Source organism: Mercenaria mercenaria, chromosome 12 (assembly GCF_021730395.1).
Source record: "Mercenaria mercenaria strain notata chromosome 12, MADL_Memer_1, whole genome shotgun sequence".
Lineage (NCBI taxonomy): Eukaryota > Metazoa > Mollusca > Bivalvia > Venerida > Veneridae > Mercenaria > Mercenaria mercenaria.
This window is the reverse complement of record NC_069372.1, coordinates 2,607,167-2,626,453: the sequence shown is the minus strand read 5'-3', so window position 1 is coordinate 2,626,453 and position 19,287 is coordinate 2,607,167. Positions and strand designations below refer to the sequence as shown.

The window sequence follows — 19,287 nt, the reverse complement described above, 5'->3', positions numbered from 1 at the left end:
TTAGAAAAGTCAAAATAAACACATTGACACGATTCGAACATAAACAAATAAATAATTTCAACACAAAGAACACAAATTATAAAATGTACAATAACACCGCTGTTTTGGCAAAACTTTTAATACCAAAGTGTAGAAAACATACTGTGATTGAACCGGCCGTCCGTCCTACTTTCTTGTGCAATTCCTCTTACACTTTGAATCAAATTAAATGAAACTTAGTATACATTTTCTACATTAAGTAAAATGAGCATTACGATCAACAATATCTGTACCTTGTGTACTCAGCTCCTAGCTTCCACATAATATTAGCTCGGCTATTTGGAGAATAGTCCGAGCTATTCTACCCGCCCTGGCGCCGACGTCGGAGTCAGACCTTGGTTATAGTTTTGGATGCAAGAACATATGGCTATCATTTTTCTTTTTTCTAAGTCAGTTACCAAATCTGACATGTATTTTGGCTTTGCATGCAAATTAATCTCTCAAAAACTGATGTATATATTGAGTTGAAACTTCACATGTATCTTCGGGGTTATAAAACTAGGTGATAGCATCAAGGCCCATAACTCTGACATTTATTTTGGCCAAATTATGCCCGTTTTGGACTAAGAAATTCCAGGTTAAAGTTTTGCATGCAAGTCACTATCTCAAAAACGTATGAAAATGTTGAATTGAAACTTCACACGTTTCTTTGGGTTTATAAAACTAGGTCATAGCAACAAGTCCTATAACTTTGACTTGTATTTTGCAAAATTATGTCCCTTTTTTAACTTAAAAACTTCTGGTTAAAGTTTTGCGTGCAATTTACTATCTCCAAAACTAATGCAGATACTGGATTGAAACTCTATCGATATTTTAACATTTAGGGTAATATTCCTGCTTCTGGGACAACAATTTGAATAGTCGAGTATTAGCTGCCTTATGGACAGCTCTTGTAATAAAACTTGGTAAAAATGATCAATATATACAATGTTGGCATCATGCTTGTATTACGATATTTTTAGAAAAACAAGAATCTACACCTTACACTTAAACTTTACCCTGCTACATTTTTTAAATGAGACTGGTCCATCATTCAATTTGGACAGCACCACTTATTATTCAAAGTGATGATCGACTGAATAGCGAACAGTGCATACCATGATCAGTCTGCTTGGTCTGCAATGGTCGCAAAGGCAAAATCACTTGCCGCCAGCAGGCTCAAAGTTAAACCTATTTGCATACATGTTCATTGACTATTGTGAAAATCTTTATATACTGTTTTTTCTCTAACATTACAAAACGACGCACGAAGTGAATCACATATATTCATCCTTTCAAACGAGTCATAGAATCAGTTACTTCCCTTTATCACGGTCAACTGTACAAGTTCGTGTCAAAAATAACTATTAAATATGTAGATTGAAACAAACGTATTTAATCAACATGGGTTGTAATATTAAATTAATAAATGTTTTGCAGTATTTTGGCATCGTATCAACAGTAGTTTTTATTCTAAATGCGTTTTAAGTTTCATAAGTTTTAAGTAATTTGAAAGATACTGGCAAAAATCGAAGTGTAGCGTGACAATATTTGTAAAGTGTATGCTATGAAAAAGACGTGAGCAAAGATGTTCAGTGGAACAAAATCAGGGGCTATCACTTAATTCTAGCTATGATATTTGTCTAATAAATGTCTATGTTAGCGCCATAAATATCTGAAATTTTGCAAATATTGAAAACGTATTTCAAGGCAAGTGAGATTATTTGTTGCCATTATGAAGACTTTAAGCAATGAACTGTCAACTAAGATGGGTTTTCAGAATGGTCCTGTAATAGGCCCTCTGTCATGTGAGCCTAAGGCGCAAAACGAGGCCGCAGATCAAGGCCACAAACCGAGGCCGCAGACCGAAGTCTACTGCCATTATGCAAACACATGTACTGGTACGACAAATATAACATGAACTATATACAAAAACACAGACTGCACAATTATAATTTTATTTCAGCATCATATCAAAATTTTAAGTTATTTCATGTTTTATGATATTTTGCAGTCTATACATACACAAAACAGATAAAAAATACAAAATTTTAGCACTAAGTTATCAACAACATCAATATAAGCTTTTCATATTCACTTTAAAAGGAATGGTGCAAACAAATAGATCAGACATTTACACAGATTAAGATGCAAGTTAGAATGGAAGGGGGCAGTGTCAGTAGAACATTTAAGAAATAATATATCTCAAACAATTTCAATTTTGTCATTAGTAAAATCATTGCTAGAGTTCAGCTGCATAGAATTATATCATGTGGGCTCAGCCCGAATGGTATAATAACACATGAATGACAATGATTTTCTCTTGAAACATTTTTTTTTATTCTAACACGGTATCAACAATTATTTATCAACATCCTTGATGGTATCCGCTGTTGTGTGTGGTGTTCTTTTCAAGCGCCTCTATTACGTTTGTATCTTTGCTGGACAGGAAAATACATTGGCACATGTTAGAAGTAACCTTCAGGTTGTATCTGATTGACAGAAGAAGGTATGTAACATTGTAAGTCAGTGAAACTTTTGAGGACAAGTTCAATATATTCCTTTCCACTGCCTTTTTTACTCTTCCTTTAGGAAAAAACCCCTAAAAATGCATGGTTGGTTTTTGAATTTCTATCACTAGTTTACAGATCTATGCAAGTACTATAAAACAAGGCAAAATTAAAATCTCACTAAGGTACAAAGCACTGAGATACATAGTAAAATCTGTAGTGAAATAAATACACTGCTGACAGATCTATATCCAAAAGAACATTCAGAGATCCATATGCAAATCATAAACCTTACACAAACATATGATTAAACAGATAAAGAAACAGCCATTTATAGTCCAACCAAAAGATATACAAACAGATCTATTGTCTAAGAGATAAACCGAGATGAGTAGCACCACATTTAAAGGAACATAAACAAAACTTAACATCAAACTGTGTACAAATATTTTTGAAAGACCTTAACGTAAACTGTTTTGTTAGAAAGGAGATTATGTATGAATTTGCTGAAGTTTGAAAACATGTAAGACCAATGAGAAATATTGCTATTCTTTACCAATGATCTTGTGCAAAAAGGTAAATAAGAAAACATCATGGATATCCTAAACATTTAATCATAAACACACCTATCAATATTATCTTTTAAATACTAATTTACTTAAGCCCCACTGTGAAGAACCCTCAGGCTCCACTGTGAACAATGTTTGAGCTCCATTGTGAAGAACACTCGTGCTCCATTTTAAAGAATGATCAAGATACACTGTGAAGAAAGCTAATCCTTCAATATGAAGAATGCTTGAGCACAAAAGGTCCAGTGAGAAAAATGATGGAACTTCACTGTTAAGAATGCTCAAATTCCGCTGTTAAGAACGCTTGAAGAACATGAACTATCCACTCATCTGCTTTGCAAAAATAGCTATTTCGTAACAATGAGATAATACCATGATTGCAGTAGAGTTCAAATTTCTGTAACTCAAACAGGCAACATTAACCACCACACGACCATCCAAATCTGTCCATACATCATGTAGATGATGCTTTTTTCCAGCTTCTGTTAGCCAGAACAATCGGTAATTTTGAAAATCTCAGCTATTTGGCCAGTAAGTCTAGTACTGGGTATGACAATGTCTATATCTAACAAACTTGGCAAGATTTTTTTTCAAATACAAATACAAATACTTGTGAGGCAACATAATCCTATGCTACACCTTTCACTCACTACCCAAAATAGGACCTTATTTATATATATCAGGTAGTATGTCATGAGATACTGGAAAGTTCCTTTTTTCAAGGTATTTGTCACCAGTGTACTAGTGTATAAAATGACATTTCCATCACTAAATTTCACGTCTGATTTTTCTCTCAGCAAATGCATTTCGGGTAATTGTAACTGTTCTATTTTCAGCATTGTCTATCCACAATAACGTTTCCATCTTTGTCTTTCACTCGTAACCTTCCGTTGGAATATCTCGTCTCCTGGCGACCATCTGGATACACTGTCTTCACTGTACCATCCGGATACTCCCGTTTCTACAAAAACAAAACAACTGTATTTGAAAATACTACATTCATAGTATTACATTTCTTTCATTTCATTACTAGTATTATGTAACTAGTAGTTTAGAAGGACGCATGATGAAAGCCCAATATGCTGCTGTGCCACATCTGTTGTACCTTGCTTACCTAATATTGGTTGCGGTTTTAACCTTTAGCCTGTTATATTACTAAAATAGACTTGTCTGTCATCAAATATGGACAGTACCATTTATTATTCGAAGGGGTGTTCACTAGAAATTTACTGACTTAATAGCCGACAATGCAATCCTCGATCAAGACTGCACGGACATGCAGGCTGATCTTGGTCTGCACTGATCACAAAGGCAAAATCACTTGCCACCAGCAGACTATAGGTCAATGCAGCCAGCAGGCTAAAGGTTAATGCAGCCAGCAAGCTAAAGGTTAAGAAATACCTGAGCATGAACACAATAGTCATAGAATTAAAAGGCAATTTTGTTTATTTTCCAATAGACGATTGACAGAGTATTTGCTTTTTATTTGTTTAGTTTATCAACAGATCCAGAAAATTATACCTCAAATGACTATATTAATATTTTTCTGCTTTAGATGGTGGATGGAGACCGCATGTGTCTCTCTGGGGATTTTTTCTAGCACAAGCTGGCACTTGAGTAGAACCACCTTATGAAGCCTGCTGTAAGACTTCCACACATTAAAGAATTCTACAGGCAAAGATGGGCAAGTGATCTGAAGTCAGCGATCTTAATCATTTGGAACACATATAGACCTCATACATTACATCAGTGACATAGCTCCACTGACTTTATACATAAAGTAAAGTCATCCTTTTAGATAGCATTCATTCACCGTACATTGTAGATCTTAGACATTCATTGAGAAAGTGCTTTGGAAGAATTCAGATTGTCGTGGCATAAATGGAGTATTAAACGTAGAGAATTCAGGAATATATTTTCTGAATAAAGCATTGCTTTCAGCTGTTATTTATCCTAGCCACAGAGTCTATGCTTGTTTTGTACAGGAAAGCACCATCAGCACCAATGATTTTTATTACACTAAAGGCAAACTTGAGGTAAGTCTTAATGTTTTATCTTATCGTCAAATCCATAAAATCATAAACACAACAGTCACAAAACAGTCATTTGGGCAGGAACTACAAATTGTAAACTGAATGATTTTTTCTCCAGTGTTTGCTTAATACCTTATATTCCTGAGTATGTATCTCCCTCTGACCATTGGGAAACTCCATAGTTTTATCGCCATTCTTTTCCAGTCGTATCACAGTTCCATCTGGGAATATACTTTCTTCAGACCCATTAGGAAATATATATTTGATTGTTTGATCAGGGAATGTTATTTCCTTTGTCCCGTCGGGATAGAGTTTCTCTGTCTGTTGACTGTAAAATACAAAATCACTAAAATTTGGTATTTGTCACTAAATATTTATCATTTTTATTTAAGAAATAATTTTTTTTCGATGTTCATGCGAAATGAAAACAGAATAGGATCTGCAAATGTAGTGCAATTCATGTTCAAACTGCCATTCCTATTCTGTTGTTCATTTCCCATGAACACCAAAGAAAAATTCTTATATTTTTACATTATATTTCCTTTCCATTTGTATACAAGATTAAATAATATATTGCACTCATTTTGTGGCATTTCACATTAAAATCAGCTTCCCGGCCATTCTGTTCACCAGACGGAACAACTGCAACATCATCTAAGGAACATTCTCCCTGACTATGCAAGGACATCATCAAAACAGCGGCCCGTTATCACTAAAAAGCGTCGACGTTACTTCCCGCCTTTCCTTCTGCCCATATGAAATGAACGTCATAATTTTCAATGGAAAAGAATAGGGATAATGTAAATATATAGTCTTAATAAAATACATTCATCAAATCAGAAAAAAATGTTACTGTCTGGTTAAACTACATCTCAATGAGAAGAGGTGTTTTAAGGGTTTTTAACAGGTCACTGATGAAATGAAATATCCCCACTGTTTTCATAGACAAGACCTTTTGTTCATTGTATAACCATATTAATTGTTTTGAAGTACAGTTGAACCTGCCTTAGAGACCATCTGTATTAAGCTGCTACTTGCCTTCAGCAGCCAGGCAGCTAACCTCCTAAAACTATGTATTATTTGGGTTTTAACTTGTCTTAAACGGCCACTTGCCTTAAGCAAACAGCTTGTGTATTCATTTGGCTGGCTGCTTAAAACAGGTTGGACTGTATCCCCAGAATGGTCACAAAGGAAGTATGTCAAGGTAAGCAATACTTACTTAGGAAACTGTATAATCTCCAAGCCGTCAGGATAATTGGTGTGAGTAGTTTGGTTCTCTGCATAGTAATATATCTGAAATGTAACACAAATATTTCTATACATATCAGGTGTTTCTGAACAAACTGGCATGTTTTCTGTATAAATAGGGTTGTTTCTGTATAAATACTTATCCATATATAGTTACAAAATATTGTTACATATGATTTCTTCTTCATCAAAGGTGTGCATGTTTATTTTTTTCAGTCTGAAGGATTGCAATATCTGCTGGATAACCAGTGAACTTCATATATTCATCTACTGACCACAGGCACTCATTTTAGGGCATTGCGTTTTCCAGTTAATGATCAGAAACCATTTTCAGTCTGAAAATCAGTGACCTTAAACTTTGACCCACTGACCCCCAAAACAACCGAGGTCATCTACTTACAACAGGCAGTCTGCCTATGAAGTTTGGCCAATGTAGGCTCAACATTCTCAGAAACCAAATGATCTAACAACCAACAATGAGCAAAACAATATATCAACTCTTCTTCCAAGGTTGGCATAATTACCAGTGGTAGAAACTACTTTTTTAACAACATATTTAACTAATATAACTTTACAATGTTGCAGTCACATAGTGACCTTCCAGCTTTTAACAGTGAAGGAAGACCACAGGTGCTCCTTATTATGCAGACCTGTGATTCAGTCAACAATCAAAACCCTGAAAACAAGAAATCTTTTTTCCAATAGAGTTATATAGGAAAATTCTGGCAATCAAAAGCTTAAAATTTATAATAAAATCACAACCAGTCCTGATTATTTCAAGAACAGGCAAGGACTTGGGTAGGATCACCAACAAGCAATCAGATTCAATAGCTTTGTCACATGGAGGAAATCTATGGAGTTCAAACTAACAGCAGTGAGGGGCGAGTGATCTGATGTCAGTCATCTTAACCACTCAATCACATCAGCCCCACTCGCTCTACTGAATGGAAAGGCAAAATAACAAAGTTGTATTCAAATATACATTACCACTCTTTGATCTGGCATAATCTGTTTCATATCACCATTAAAGAAAGACACAACAATTGATTTTCCATCGGCTGAGATTTCTTTCCTTGTACCATTAGAAAACAAGATCTCTCTAGCACCATTTCTGTATGTCCTTTCAACCTGTAAATATAAATGCAATGAAAAAGCTGTATTTACACTGCTGCAAATAATGACAGAAAACATCACTAGCTGGACAACTGTACAGGGGTCTCTCCAGTAGTATTTTCTGTCAATATTCTCAGCAGTTAGTACATATTCTTTATTACTGTGAAATCATTTAAATTCACTGGCATGAAATTTCGCGCAAACGTGAAAAAGGACTGTTTCGCGTGGGCTTTAATTCACGCATTTTCAATTTTAGAAATGAAAAAATAGAACAAAATAATAATAATAGCGCGGTCTTAAATTCACGCATCGGTCCTAGCGCGAAATACGTGAATATTCGTCTTACGCGAATAAAAATGATTTCACAGTATTACACAACTCCTTATATAAATCACTGACTCACTGTTTGCGCTATTGTCCGGTCTGCAATTAAAATTAGTTATCCTAGACTAAATTCAAAAACTGAGAGGAAATGACTTTGAAAGATATTTCTGATGTCAACAATGAATGGCTTACCGGTCAACTATTAGCGGACCTCTAGCTAATAGCTGACTATCAACTGGAAAGCCATTCAGTAAGTGTTCATGATAACTACTAGAGACTGCTGTGATGATCTTTGAACTTTCATTCTTTTTGTATACAAAACTATTGGTTTTTAAATGAAGTAATATTCTAAGTAAAGATGTTTAAAAAATCTTCCTTTCAAGTTCAATTTTATTAAACTGTAGCCAAAACTATACAAGTGCTGAGCTTCCGCCAAACAGAGTTTGTATTTAAATGAATAAAGAACTAGAGATGCTTTTGAGAAAAGCGCATGTCTCCCACAACTGCCTAATCATCTAGTAAATAATAAGTCAGTCTTTATATATTGTTTACTGAATCCACATGTGCATGCACTTTCTTGACACCAAAAGGACCCCTACATTACTAGTAGTATAGGGGTCGGTTTGGAGGTAAAACCATGCAAGAAATCTGAGTGGTTTTGGTAATTCAAGGGCCATAATTCCGAAGTGCCTAGGCCGATTTGGCTAGTTATCGAACTTGGCAGAGCACTTATTGGCAGACACATTTTGTTGAAGTTTAGTGAAGATCGGATGAGAAATGTTCGACTTGAGTGCGGACAAGCTTTGTGACAGACAGACAAACAGACAGACACACAGACTGGAGTAAATCAATATGTCTCCCACTCCACTGTGTGGTGGGAGACATAATAACTGAAATGATCGTTTTTTTTCAACTTTCTGCTATAAAACACTGATCATCTATAAATACCTTCCCATCGCTGTGTTGTATCTCATCATATTCATCATTATCTCCCTTGTCTATGACAGATTTATCCACTCCTGGTCTTGGAGCAAATTTTCTTGGCATGTTAACAGGGGCAGATAACCCATCCCCATCAGTCTCGGAGTAAATACTCAAACTGTTAATGATAAGACAAATAATTAGCATGTAATGTAAAGAAATTCCTCCAATACATTTTTACTGTAATTAGAAATAACTATTTAAAATTTTGCATCTGCAATTTCTCTGAATACTGACAACTCGGAATTTAAATTATTTTTATCGGAAAAATAAATGGCTAACATTAAGATAAAGGCAGCAAAACTCTTCAAAGGATTGTGTCTATTATATTAAGATTTAGTATAAAAATCTAAACATTTTTTGGAAAGGTCTTTTAACCTTTACCCTGCTAAATTTCTAAAATGGACTGTTCCATCATTCAGTTTGGGCAGTACTACTTATTATTCAAAGGCATTTTCACTGAAAATTTACTAACTGAATAGCCAACAGTGCAGACCATGATATCCGTGCAGGCTGATTTTGGTCTGCACAGGTTGCAAACGCAGAATCACTTGCCGCCCGTAGGCTAAAGGTTAAATCTCTAAAAAGACAGAACAAAACTGAATACAATGCAGGTGACTACAAAAAGATGAATGTCACTAAAGAAAATTTAACATCTAACTTATCATCAATTTCTGAACAAGGTCGACAGCTAGAGAACACCCTCTACTCCTGGAAGTTTTACTGTATTTCATTCACTATTTCCAGCTTGGGTGAACTTTAACCCATATCATGCTGGACACGATTTATTCTGCCTTTGTAACCAGTGTAGATCATGATCAGCCTGCACATCCATGCAGTCTGATCAAGATCTGCACTGTTTGCCATTCAGTCAGTATACTTTTGGTAAGCACCCCTTTTAACAGTTAACGGTACTGTCCATATTAAAAGAATGGACAAGTTCATTATAGAAATTTAGCACGGTAAGGGTTAAAAAGTAGTAAAAGTTACCTGGTCATAACAAAATACTGTTGTACTTACTCCTGTGGTTCCGCTATGGTACCAAGTTCCCGCCTTGGTAAATCTTCCGCTAAAGAATTGCGTAGCACATTTTTATTGTCACTTGAATTTGAAATTTTCCCTGAAGTTACACTACTATTGCTTCTTCCAGTAGCCTTGTGTCCTGGCTTACTGGAATGACCTTGTCCATGCACTGAATGACCCTGCTTTGCATTGTGGGTATTATTTTTCTTAGATTGGTTTAATTTTGCACTAGAATGGTTCACATTAGATTTAGTGGACTGGTTCACATTGGAAGGTTTATTGTGAGTAGACTGTGTCTGGTTGTGAGTGGTTTGTTTAGGTGGTGGGGGAAAAGATGAGCGAATATTCGCTTTTGGTTGCTGCTGGGAGGGCTTGAGACTAGAAGTGGATCGCATTGTTGCTGATGCTGAAAGATCTGAAAAACAAAACAAAAACATGGTATCATCATATCTTTCTGAAATCTCTTGAAAAATGACATGAACTAGAATAAATACATCTTAATATATGAAAAGTATATTTTAAATTAATAATGCATGTTTGGTTGGAAAGAGAATGATTTGTCATATTATCAAGTGCAGGCTAAAACAGAAGCTGAATATGTTTATCGTTTCTTTTAAAGTGCCACGAAAAAAGTTTATATTTAAATTACAATTCTTGAGAAATGAAATATAGTTTCAAAATATTGCAGCAGAGTATCTAATAAACATTGTTCTATTTCAAAAAGTAAGATATTGTGAAATCATTTAACTTCATGAGCAAAAAATTTTGTGGTTAAGGCCAAAATTGCTATTTCGTGGGGACAGAAATTCGTGGATTTCAAACTTTTGAAGATGAAATGAATGGCAGTTATATTTGTTTGTTGAGACTTAGATTTGTTGGTTGAAGCTACCATAAAATCCACAAAAATAAATCCCCCATGAATATTAACAATATTACAGTATATCATTACATATTGGAGAAACATGCATATGTTCTGCAGCAGTGTCTTTAGGAGCAGAAAATTACTCCACAAAAGAGCAAATGGATATCTCTCAAAGCCAAGCTAATAATCTTTCAATTACATACTCATTTACACATACATACAAATGATGTTCATCTACTCTTTGGCTTTGCTTTGAATTTTTTAATGCAAAAACACATAATAAAACTAGGTGTTTTTGTCATAAAAACATACATGTATGTGGGGCTCCCCCCTATGTATTTTACTTTAGCTCTGGCGGCCATTTTGTGCAATGAAGTGGAACATGTTGGCGATGTACACAACTAGGCTTGGTACTGATCACTCCTGTGAAATTTAATCGAAATCCAGCCAGCAGTTTGACCTGTGGAAGCCAGACAAGATTTTTCTATTTTTAGCTCTGATGGCTATTTTGTGCAGCTAAGTAGAATGTGCCAGCGATATGCACTAGAGTTGGTACTGATCACTCCTGTGAAGTTTCGTCGAAATCCAGCCAACAGTTTGACCTGTGAAAGCCAGACAGGATTTTTCTATCTTTAGCTCTGGCGGCAATTTTGTGCAGCGAAGCGGAATGTGTTGGCAATATGCAAAACTAGGCTTGGTACTGATCACTCCTGTGAAGTTTCGTCGAAATCCGGCCATTAATATCATACTTATGGAAAAATATACTGATGTTAAAAGTTACTCTGTAACTTTATGGAGAGTTAAAAATTTTAACTTATATCAAATACTATTGCAATGTGCCTGTTCGAATTTATTGCTAAATTTACAAGTTTGATTAAAAAAAGAAGATAGATCTACAAAAGTGTTTACAGTAGTTCATACCATTATAGCCATGCTCAACATGACCATTTATCATCTGTTCAAGCTCCTCTGTTGGTGTACTGCTTCGTAACACAGTCTGTCCACTAGTCCTTGGTTTATTCTGCAAGACAAAAACAGACAAAACATTTCATAACAGTCATTGCTAGCTTTGTAATATATAGGTTTGGATTCACCCAATTTTTTAAAAGAAGTCAGCATAGATGGATAATTCAAATATGAAAAGAAACGTTTGTAATATTTTTTATATTTTAGCCCCATGCTTAGCTCAATAGGGAGAGCGCAAATATAGGACCTCGGAGTCGTGAGTTCGATCCTCGGGTGACGTTATGTTCTCCGTGACGCTTTGATGGAAGACATTGTGTCTGAAATCATTCGTCCTCCACCTCTGATACATGTGAGGAAGTTGGCATTTACTTGTGGAGAACAGGTTTGTACTGGTACAGAATTCAGGAAAACTGGTTAGGTTAACTACCCGCCATTACATAACTGAAATACTGTTGAAAAACGGCGTTAAACCCAAAAAAAACAAACATATCCTTTATATTTTTATGTTGTAAAAGATATTTAAAAGAGTACTTTTTTTTCACTACCTTCTGATCTTTTTGCATCCACTCGAGGCGTTTCTTCTCAAGCAGTTTGATCTCCTCCTTCAGTTCTTCGTTTTCCTGCTCGACTTGATCGATCTTGTCTCTTAAACGCGCATTGTTTGCCGTCCAGCGGCTTTCTTTACGCTTCATTTCTTCTTGCAACTCGGACAACTACAACATAATTAAGCATAAAATTGTTAGTATTTGACAGACAAAATTTGCATTTGGCAGCTAGCCAAGGCAGTTACAGTCTGGCTGCTAAACGCAGGTGACTGCTTAACCTTTACCCTGCTAAATTTCTATAATGAACTTGTCCATCTTTAAATTTGGACAGTACCATTAACTGTTAAAAGGGATGCTTACCAAAAAGATACTGACTGAATGGTGAACAGTGCAGATCTTGATCAGACTGCACGGATGTGCAGGCTGATCAAGATCTACACTGGTCGCAAAGGCAGAATCAATCCTGTCCAGCATGATAAGGGTTATGATAAGTTGCATTTAGAACAAGAAGTCCATCAAGGATGTTAGCTTACCAGCACTGACACAGCAAATTCAAATGACCTTCTGATTGCATTGCTGCTATAAATCCCCCACCCTACTCATCCCCCAAAAATATTGTGCAAATAATGCTGATACACCTGGTCATCATTGTGTCTCAAACTTTTTTTCTAAATTATTTAATTCATGAAAGTTTAAATATGGCCACGGCATAAAAATATGTGAAATTAAACATTTCATCCCATATACTGCAACTTGAAACTGATTCATTTTCCATCTTGGATAACTTATCAAAGTTCTTATATAACATACAATTTCAATCCTTCAGGAGACCAAGGAGTCTCTTCTATAGCCCAGTGGTTAGTGAACAGCTTCATAAACAGAAGAGCATGGGCTCACATCCTAAAAGGGGCTGCACTCTTCAAATACTAATGGTCTTTCAAATGTGACTTTAAACGAACGTCCTGTCATGTGCTTTATACCATGAAACTTCTTAAACTGGAGCACCTAACATAAAATTTCTAGAAGATTTTGGTAACCTGTGGCAACTACAAATAAACTTAGATACACAAACAAACATTAGGAATATTCAAAGCACAGAAGTGAGTCAAGTCTATGTAAAACTTACCTGTGATCTCAGATTTTCAATTTCCTCTCTCTCTTTCTTGTCGGGACCTGCCCGTGCAGCTTTCTGGTACTTATCAAACATCTTCCTCTCATGTCTAGAAAAGAAAAAAAACATTAATTTTGAATCTAGACAAATTATATAATGGAGAAGTTATTTCAAATTTTTGTTTGAATCTACAGAGCAAGACTAAAATTTTTTCTTGTTGAATGTTTCTCTCATAAGATTGACTATAAAATATTAAAAACTTGTAAGCCATTAATGCACACTTCTTTTAGCAATTTTTTATTTTGCACACTTCTTTTAGCAATTTTTTTTTTATTATTTTGCAAAATAGATATCACAGCAATTCTTACTTTTTACTAAAAAATTTCAAGGAAAAATGAGATTAAATCTCTCGTAATTTAACTGTTTCTAAATTTTGGAAACACAAAAATATCAGATTTTCCAGTTTTAAAAAGCAGAAAATATCTGTCTACTTGCGTTTTCATAAATATTTTTTTCTTTGTTTTTGCTGGGTTTAACTTCGTACTGACACAACTATGGGTCATATGGTGACTTTCCAGCTTTGACAGTGGAAGAAGACCCCAGGAGCCACTGTGTATTATTTCATCATGGGTTGACACCTGGGTAGAACGGCCAGCTTTCTGTAAGCATGCTAGATGGCTTTCTCACATGAAACATTCAACACACCAAGCAAGGCACGAACCCCCATTGGTGAGGAGCAAGTGATTTGAAGTCAGCTACCTTAACCACTCAGCCATGGAGGCCCCCTCATAAATATTAATAAATATATCTTAACACAGCAAAATGAAGCAAGCAGATAACAGGTATAAGGAACAAAAATCTTTCGTTTATTCTATACCCAGAGCTAATTTTTTCTTACTACTTACTTTAACTTTTTCATCTCCTCATTTCTAAATTCCTCGATTCTTTTCAGTTCCATGGCCTTTTCTTTTTCAAATTCTGTTATTTCTTTTTTCAGCACAGTCAAGCCCTGTAAATATATGTATCTATGATAATTCTTCAAAACCAAGATGTAGCCAATGACATTCTAAAGAACTGTGTTCAAAAACCCAGGTTACTGTATTTATCTGTCTATAGGACAAAGTTTTTCTCCTTAAAAGTCAGACCCAATGTGTTGCCTTGTTTAATAAGTGAGTCAATGTTATTTAGTAATATTTACCTGAAGCATTATAAAGATTTGTAAAATACTGCCAATGTTGAAATAATTAAATGGACCTGTCTCACTGATGGATTGTCTTAAAGTTGGGTAAATATGGCAGTTGATGTGTACTGAACACTTTTTATCATAGCCAGAAGTTGAACAAATTATTTCAATTTAATACTGCCTTTGAGAAGCCGTTATACTGTATAACAGACATTTTTACATGCAATGGCAAAAATCTCCCCCACCCTACTCCTAAATTTTTTCTTTTCTTTCTTTTTGGCAGGGGGCTGGGGGTGTATAATAATTCACTTAAAAAAGTACATAAATTAACATAATATATATTGTAACATGCAGTTGTGCTAAACAGGAGTATCGCTAGACCAGAAACATTTTCAGGCCTGACCGGCTAGAATGGTCCAGGGACATAGTTCTCCATGAAAAGCTGTGTAGGAACTTTGTAGGAGCATTTTCAGGTATACCTCTGACCAAAAACATGTTCTAAAACACCATTTCTGAAAATTATGTGCAGATCCAGGCCTACAGTGCCTATGAGAAGCTAGGTCAGTGCTATATATTCTATGTTTACCTGTTCTCTTTCATTGCGTAGAGTAGCAAGATGTTTATTCTCATTTCTGAACTTCTCTATCTCTCTCTCCAGCTCCATGAGTTTATCTCGTAGTATTTTAGACTGCACACCATCACCTGTGCTAGCCTGAGCTACAGACTGAATCTTTTCTAAATTCTGAAATAGGCAAACAATGGATATTTTTCTATTGCTATCACTGTGAAATCATTTAACTTCAACGGCATTAAATTTCATGGTTTCTAAAGGCCAAAATGGTTTTTGTGGCGATACCAATTCAGGGATTTTAAATCTGAATAAAACAGTTACTACACTTAATGGAATTTTACTTGTTCACTGGCATTTACTTTCATGGATGGACTCAACCACAAAATCCATGAAAAAAGTCCCCCTCAAAAGAAAATGTTTTTAAAGTATTTCGTGTGGTTTTAAGTCACATGGACAAAAATAAGGTCATATCGCAACATTCCAACCTTAATGATGAGGAAAAAAATCTTAACTGCCAGCTTTTTCTTTTCTCAGGCATATGCAGGTTTCTGGGTAGGACCACCCTCCTTCAGACACAATACATGATTTTATAGACAATGTTCATGCAGTTAAAACTTCCTATTTTACACTCTGTAGATTTACTCTGTCCTTTTCACAACTATTTTCTGTTCCAACTTCTAAGAATGATGAACAGCTACCTTTGAAAACTAGGAGTTGTGACACAACATGAGAATATATGCTGTTCGTACACTCTGTGTTCAATAACTTCAAAATTATATAACATTGCACTGATTCAATCATTGAAAATGAAAGAGAAATCTAACCTGTGAATATAACTTAATGAATTTCAGCTTTAATGACTTTCATTTGAACATGAAATATGTGATGAACTGAAGAATGCATGAAAGTCTTTTCATTCACAAACTTTAACCCTGACCATGCTAAATTTCTAAAATGAACTTGTCCATCTTTCAATCTGGACAGTACCATTAACTGTTAAAAGACTGCACAGATGTGCAGGCTTATCATGATCTACACTGGTTGCAAAGGCAGAATCAATCGTGTCCAACATGTTAAACATAGCCAATGTAATTCATACAAAAATAAAAACTACACATCTCTTATTCAGCTCTGATATAAAATACACACAGTAAAAAAGTATTTTTCATTTGTACCTGCTCTTCTTGTTTTTTCTGAGCTGGTTTCAGACTTGGGAACAATTTAGAAACCAGCTTAGAAGTGGGTGGGGTATCTTCACTGTCTCTCTCCGGTATCTCTGGCTTACCAAGACCTGAAATTAAGCAATGATTTTGAATTTTTTACAATGAACATCCCATGATTAAGCACAAACTCTGTGTTAATTGATACAAGATTTAAGGAAACTTCTGAAACTTTTTCTCCAAGAAATTGACAAACATTTCTTGTTCCTCAAGATAAAACAAGAGTGCCAGACTGTCACAAAATAGGCCCGTCTAAATATTCAGTTACGTATCATAAAGGTAATAATGTTGATGTTGTATGCCTTGTTAACCCGAGAAGGAATTGAGGTATTTGTGAGATTCCATGTGGAATGAAACTGACAATCGGATCAGAACTGTTTGAATGGACAAGGCTTATTTCGCAGATTTCGAGTAATTCAAGGGCCATAATCCAAGAGTGACTGGGGCGATTTGGGTGGTTATCGAAACTGGCCGAGATATTATGCCCACAAACATTGTCAGCAAGTTTGGTGAAGATTGGATGAAAACTGTTCGGCCTAAACACTGCATAACGAGCAAACATTACTAGAAGACTGACATGCATAAATTATATTGTCTGTTTTTGGTGGGTTTAACATTATGCAGAGGTCCTGGTGGAAAAAGACTCAAGGTGGCCCATCTGGGCATTAGTTCAGGCACAGCCAAGGACCTGGGTAGTACCATCAACCTTCTGTAAGCCAGCTGTATGGCTTTCTCACATGCAAGGATTTTACACCCTTAATAATGGGCAAGTGATTAGAATTCAGGGACCTTAACAATTTAACCATGGAAATCTTCAACAAATATTTGTACTTCTGAGGACGGTCTTTGAAGAGGTCAGTAATTAAGAATTTTGTCTAATAGGAGAGAAAATATACTTTGTTCAAATTAAATTGTCCGAAGCTATTCACTCATCAGAGGAGCCATTAACAGCTGTTTCACTGTACATCACCATTTGTAGCATGACAATTTTAGTAAATCACTAGTATTAGACAAGTCACAGATGCATTCAGTGAGCACCATGATCTTATCACTGTATATAAGCATAAACTAGTATTCCAATATATCTTAATTCCTCTGTATTTTTTAAAAAAAAAAAAAAGTCTTGCTGATTGAAAACAATAAAAAGATCATTATATAGCTCATACAAAATTCTACCTTTAGTAAAATATGGAAAATCTGAAAATAGCTAAGATCATACAGTAACTTTAAAGTAAAAATCCAGGTTTCACTCTATGAATGAAGGTTCAAAATGGTAGTCCAGATGACCTAACAGACAGACTAATTACTGTCTGAAAAATGACACGACAGTAACAACCCCTAGCTTGATAAAGTACATGTTTAATTATGATATTTATATAAAAACATACCAGTCACAGGCCTATCTGTATCGCAATCTTCAACTAGAGTTTTGTCATGTTCATTTTCCGATTCTTTCCGTCTTCTGGACTTGAGAATCTTTGGCGTTAGATCACCCCATTCATCATCGTCATCAAACTGTAAAGTTTTCTTCTCCCCAAAAGATTTTCGAGAATTTCTATCTCCGTCATTCGATCTGTCGTCATCTTCTTCGCTAAAACTTCCATTTTGTTTATTGCCCACGGAATCAGAATCTGAATGATATGAAAACTTTGTCTCTTTGAGAACTTCGTGTTGTACACTGCCCAAAGTATCCTGTTTCGGAACCCTTTCTTTTGAGATTACTATCGGAGATTTCGCTTTCGGTGCAAAGGCACTTCCATTCAAACTAAACTGAAGCAAATCTTTATCCGATGGCAGATTCTGGAATGGAAATTTGTTTTTATCATCTCTTCCAGCTACTTTACGAGTCAAAGGTTTTGCCGGTTCTCTATTTTCGATTTGACCCCCAGCAGAGAAGTCATACTCGTCATCCTCTGATTCCACTTCCTGTTCCGATTCGGATGTTTGTGATACACTACCTGATTCAGTAAATCCTGTATAACTTAACACTCTTTCTAACTTCTTATCAGTTGAACACACAGAATCATTTTTTCCTTTACTGTGACTCTCATTATGTGATAAAGTTTTAAAGTAATCACTTTTCCCGCCAAAATGTTTTGAATCACCATGCGTATCTTTTTGAACATTTTTAGTAATTTTATCATCACCATCATCAGAGCTAGATTCATCACTGGAATCATCACTGCTATCACTCACTGATTCGTACTCATCATCATCATCATTTTTGCCTTGATTCACAGATACTCCAGTACCTGCTTTAGAATCTGATTTCAAATGTTCATTTTTCTGCCCATCTCCTACTTTCAATATATTTCCAACACTGCTAACAGTATTATAATCACTTCTTGTGTCTGTTCTTACACCTCCATGTTTAATATTTGACTGTTCTTCCAGCTGTTTTTTATGTTTAGCTTTTTTCTCTTCCTCAAGTTTTTTAATCAATGCTGCACGTGGACTAGTCGCCCTCCCAATTTCTTGACTCTGGAAAACCCAGAAAATTGTGCAGTGTGTAATTAATGAATGTTACCAATGTTTAGACATAAATCTGTAACACTTACAACTATATTTATGTATTAACTTTTAGTCTGCTAAATTTCAAAATTTGACTGGTCCATCAATTCCAAGTATTATTCGAAGGGGAGTTCCCTGAAACTTAACTCACTGATTAACGACCAGTGCAGACCATGATAAGCCTGCACGGAAATATGGAAATAAAACATTTGTTAGACAAAGAAATGTGACATGATCAATTTTCTGTAAATTTATTTGTTTGTTTTGGGTTTAACCCCGTTTTTCAACAGTATTTCAGTCATGTAACAGCGGGCAGTTAACCTAACCAGTGTTCCTAGATTTTGTACCAGTACAAACCTGTTCTCCGCAAGTAACTGCCAACTTCCCCACATGAATCAGAGGTGGAGGACTAATGATTTCAGACACAATGTCGTTTATCAAATAGTCACGGAGAACATACGCCCCGCCCGAGGATCGAACTCACGACCCCGCGATCCGT

General features: G+C 35.5%; 1 protein-coding gene across 2 annotated transcripts in view; it reads right to left on the bottom strand.

Annotated features, from left to right (window-relative positions):
• Positions 1-1,960: 1,960 nt before the first annotated feature.
• The window catches only part of LOC123533725 (centromere protein J-like), a 32,151-nt gene continuing 14,824 nt past the window's right edge, over positions 1,961-19,287 (bottom strand). For both annotated transcript variants that reach the window (XM_053518978.1, XM_053518979.1), the window contains exons 12-24: positions 17,666-18,758; positions 16,233-16,348; positions 15,073-15,228; positions 14,209-14,312; positions 13,319-13,412; positions 12,193-12,360; positions 11,603-11,702; positions 9,817-10,234; positions 8,764-8,914; positions 7,366-7,506; positions 6,350-6,423; positions 5,263-5,458; positions 1,961-4,058 (exon numbers count right to left, since the gene is read on the bottom strand). In XM_053518978.1, coding sequence (XP_053374953.1) covers positions 3,930-4,058; positions 5,263-5,458; positions 6,350-6,423; positions 7,366-7,506; positions 8,764-8,914; positions 9,817-10,234; positions 11,603-11,702; positions 12,193-12,360; positions 13,319-13,412; positions 14,209-14,312; positions 15,073-15,228; positions 16,233-16,348; positions 17,666-18,758 — 2,940 coding nt within the window. In that variant the 3' untranslated portion in view covers positions 1,961-3,929. The remainder of the gene's footprint in view (positions 4,059-5,262; positions 5,459-6,349; positions 6,424-7,365; positions 7,507-8,763; positions 8,915-9,816; positions 10,235-11,602; positions 11,703-12,192; positions 12,361-13,318; positions 13,413-14,208; positions 14,313-15,072; positions 15,229-16,232; positions 16,349-17,665; positions 18,759-19,287) is intronic.